The sequence below is a fragment of the Chrysochloris asiatica genome, unplaced genomic scaffold (assembly GCF_000296735.1).
Source record: "Chrysochloris asiatica unplaced genomic scaffold, ChrAsi1.0 scaffold00021, whole genome shotgun sequence".
NCBI lineage: Eukaryota > Metazoa > Chordata > Mammalia > Afrosoricida > Chrysochloridae > Chrysochloris > Chrysochloris asiatica.
In genome coordinates, this window is record NW_006408539.1 from 2,612,186 (window position 1) to 2,615,904 (window position 3,719).

A 3,719-nucleotide genomic window follows, 5' to 3' on the forward strand; every position below is an offset into this window, starting at 1 on the left:
CGGCGGCGGCCGGGTCAGGCGCGGCAGGCGGCGAGCCCCATGGCGGACAGGGCCGGGCCCTGCTCAGAGCGCAAACACCTTTCCTCTGGGGAGGCGGCGGGGCCGGCGACCCGGGCTGGGGAGCGCCAGCACCGCCCGGGGAGCGGAGAGGGCGGGGTGGAGGGGCCGGGGAAGGAGGACGAGGTAGGTAACTAGGTGGGTGGGTGGGGACGGCAGCGGGGCGGGCTGGTGGAGGTGGCAGCGGCTCCCCTCTCAGGCTTTCTTTTGTTTCATGGCCTTAACCAGCCCCCGGCGCGCGCGGCGGCAGCGGCGACGCCCCACGCCGCTCTCCGAATGAAGCCGGCGCGCTCTGATTGGCCGCTTCTAATCTCTGGGAGCCCGCCCTCTTCTCCCTGCAGCCGGCTCGCTCCTTTCCCTAACCCCACCCCCCACCCACTTCTGGGGCCCCTCCCCACCCCGCCCCAGAGTTCTCTGATTGGATAGCAAGGACGAGCCCGCCCTCGAAGCTTTCTCCTTCCCTCTCTTCCCTCCTTTTCCCTTTCTGGGCCCCCAGGACGGTAACTGTGATTGTTTGCTTTGCCTGTCGCTCTTTGTGACGTGCCTGTTGAGGGGAGGGTGGGGTGAAGAAGGGAAAGGCGCTGGAGCATAGGAGGCTAAAGCTGTGGGCCTGGCTGAGCCCTTGCGCAGGCGCGTGGCATAGACGCGCACACCTGGGCTGCATCCTTTGCCCATCCCTCTTACCCACCTGGTTGGGCGCTCTTAGAGGGCAGCCTAGTAATGCATCCTCGGGCATGGGCCGGGAGGGCGTTGTCTCCCATTTAGTGTTATGGCCTTAGGAGAGTCATCCTATTCCGTCGCAGGGGTGGTTACCCCAGCCGTGTGGCTCTGGGGCCTTCCCAACTACTATCCTGGCATCTCCTCCCAGTGCAAGGCCCTCTAGTGCCCAGCTTGGCAGGCTTCCCCCCACGGGGCCTGTTGATTCCATCAGGAGCCTTCAAAGGCTCAGCTTCGGTTCTTTGGGGGCTTTGAAAGGTAATATGTCGTGTTCTCCGTTGAGACACTCTTGCCACATGCTATCTCACCCACTGCGATCATTTCTAGGGGTCTATTTTTAAAGACTGATTAAAAACAATACTTAACAACAAGAAGAAACAAAGCTTAATAGTTTTCTCTATTTGGAGCTATGTTACCCCTTTAGCCCTTTTAGTGCCCCCAGCGAGATGGATTGGCAAAGTGGCAGCATCAATGGGCTCAAGCGTGGCAACAATTATGAGGTTGGCTCAGAACCAGGCAGTGTTTCCTTCTGTTGTGCATGGGGTCGCTATGAGTCGGTACCAACTCGATAGCACCTAACAACGTCTCTTAATCACTAGAATTGTCTTGGAGCACATAATGTGACCACCAATCTGTTTGTAAACTTTATAGTGACCCCTCCTTTTTTTTTTTTTGAAGTCATCTAGATTTACTATATAATGGTTTACAAAAAAAAAAAAAAGAAAGAGAGCGAGAACATGGGACTTAGCTTTTGTTCTTAGATTTAAGCCAATGTTGTTAGGTAGTGGAGTCTCTCTACTCATAGAAACAATACGTACAACAAACGAAACAATACCCAATCCTGCACCATCCTGGTGTGGCGCTGTGGGTTAATGCGCTAGACTGCAAAGCCGTTTGAACTGCAAGGTCGGCGGTTCCAGCTCACCAGTCGCTCCTTAGAAACTCTATATAGGGTCGCTATGGGTCGGAACCGATTCAATGGCACTTAACAGCAACAGCAGCACCGTCCTCACAATTGTTATGTTTGAGTCCATGGATGCAGCCACTGTATCAATACTTCCCGGGGTGGGGGGATCTTTCCCTTTTTCTCTGACCCTCTACATTATCAAACGTGATGTCCTTTTCCAGATGTCCTTATCCAACAGATTTGTTGTGGTTGTTAAGTACTGTCTAGTGGATCCAGATAACATATCCAAAATACATTGAGATGAAGTCTCATGATCCTTGCTTCTCAAGAGCATTCTGGTTGCACTTCTTCCAAGACAGATTTGTTTGCTCTTCTAGCAGTTCATGTTGCCTTCAATATTTTTTGCCAACACCACAATTAAAATGCATCAATACTCTCGTTTAAAAAAAGTTTTTCATAGACATTTAGTTATTTTATTTTATTGTGAACTAAGTGATAGGAGAGCATTGGCTTTACACCATTGTTTCACTGCAATGATTACAATCTCCTCCCTGCATCATCATTCAGTAGTATTTGATTCCATTCCCTCTGCTTTCCTTTTCCTTTTTTTGGGGGGTGGGGTGGGCTGGTGGAGAGATGTACACAAAAGCACTCAGGAATATACAAGAATTTGAACAACCAAAGGGCACATTCCGCAAGCCTGCCTCCTGGCCACCAGCTCTCAGTCCCTCTCTTTCCATGAGTCTAGAGTCCTCAGCTGCTCCCTCTCTTCATGTTCTCATCTCTGCCTCCATCTCTGGTGTTGCTGCTTCTTTGGATAGTGTCCTGTATTGCTCTTGGGATCTTCTCCTTTGATGGTCCTAGGGTCCTCTGTTTCTGTACTGTAAGATTAACTACTCCCACATTTTTGTTAAAAATTTCTACCTTTACAGTTGTGACAGTCGTAATTAGTCATGATAACAATTACTCACTGTTGAATCATAAGAATCTTATCCCTATCTCATTTCACCAGACCCGTCTAGACAAGATGAAAACTATTCAGTAGGGACTCTATCTTCCCCTGCACACTCTTAAGCTAAACGTCCTCTTGAAAACTTGTAAGCCAGTCACTTTGTTCCTTTATCGCCCTCCCATTTTAGGTAGCCAATATCTAAGTTTCCCATCCCTATCTATCCTGTATACAGAGGGGAGAGCATTAATACTTGGTGTGAAGACTCCATCCCTTCATATCAAGTGTCAATCTTACCTTCTTTGTATACAGGGTAGATACTCATGGATGTAGTAGCCCTGGTATTTTGGGCTACTACATCCATAAAAATAGGTAGAGTTAATCAAATTGTAGCAATTTACACTTGTTTCCTTTATCAAAAAAAAAAATTTTTTTTAAATTTTTTTATCTTTCTCTAGTCGAGTTCTGATTATCAAGCCATCAAGACTATGTCAAATGGGTACGATCTGCAGGTTTGTGTGTTCTTGTGTGTCTCCCTTCACTTCATATCAGCTGGATGCTTCACTCTCAGCTCTAGCCCTCCATGGCTATGTCCTTGTCCATGAGCTCAGGAGTCCCCAGGTCTCACCACACTTTGAACTAACCAGCCCTTCCTCTTTTCTATCTCATCTCCAGGTCAATGGAAGTCTATGGAACATGGTTGAACTCAGTCCATTTCTTCATTGCTATCTTTCCCCCTCTTCCACTCACCAGTAGACTAGTGTGGTCACCAGCAAGCTTACATGCCTGCTCATGTGTTCCCTTTGAGTTTCAGTCTTGAAGGGGGGTTTGTCCTGAAGGGACTTGATTGCTTGCCTTGATGGCTTTCCGTTGAATAACTTGCTTATTCTTGTAGTAACCAGTCATACTGCCTTTTTTTTTTTAAGGTTTTAATTGTGGATTGAGTGAAAGTTTTCAGGACACATCATCGGTTTCACATTCAAACATTCATGTACCTTGTTTCATTACATTGATTATAATCCCCTCCACATACCATCAGTTAACAGAGTTTCTCTCTATCCTCTTTAGCTTTTTTTTTTTTGGGAAAAA

The 3,719-nt window shown here is 47.9% G+C and overlaps 1 protein-coding gene across 1 annotated transcript in view; it reads right to left on the minus strand.

Moving 5' to 3' along the window:
• Positions 1-41, minus strand: part of MEX3C (mex-3 RNA binding family member C) — a 30,523-nt gene extending 30,482 nt beyond the window's left edge. Inside the window, exon 1 of the mRNA XM_006837560.1 lies at positions 21-41. Within this exon, the coding sequence (XP_006837623.1) occupies positions 21-41 (21 nt within the window). The remainder of the gene's footprint in view (positions 1-20) is intronic.
• Positions 42-3,719: the final 3,678 nt, after the last annotated feature.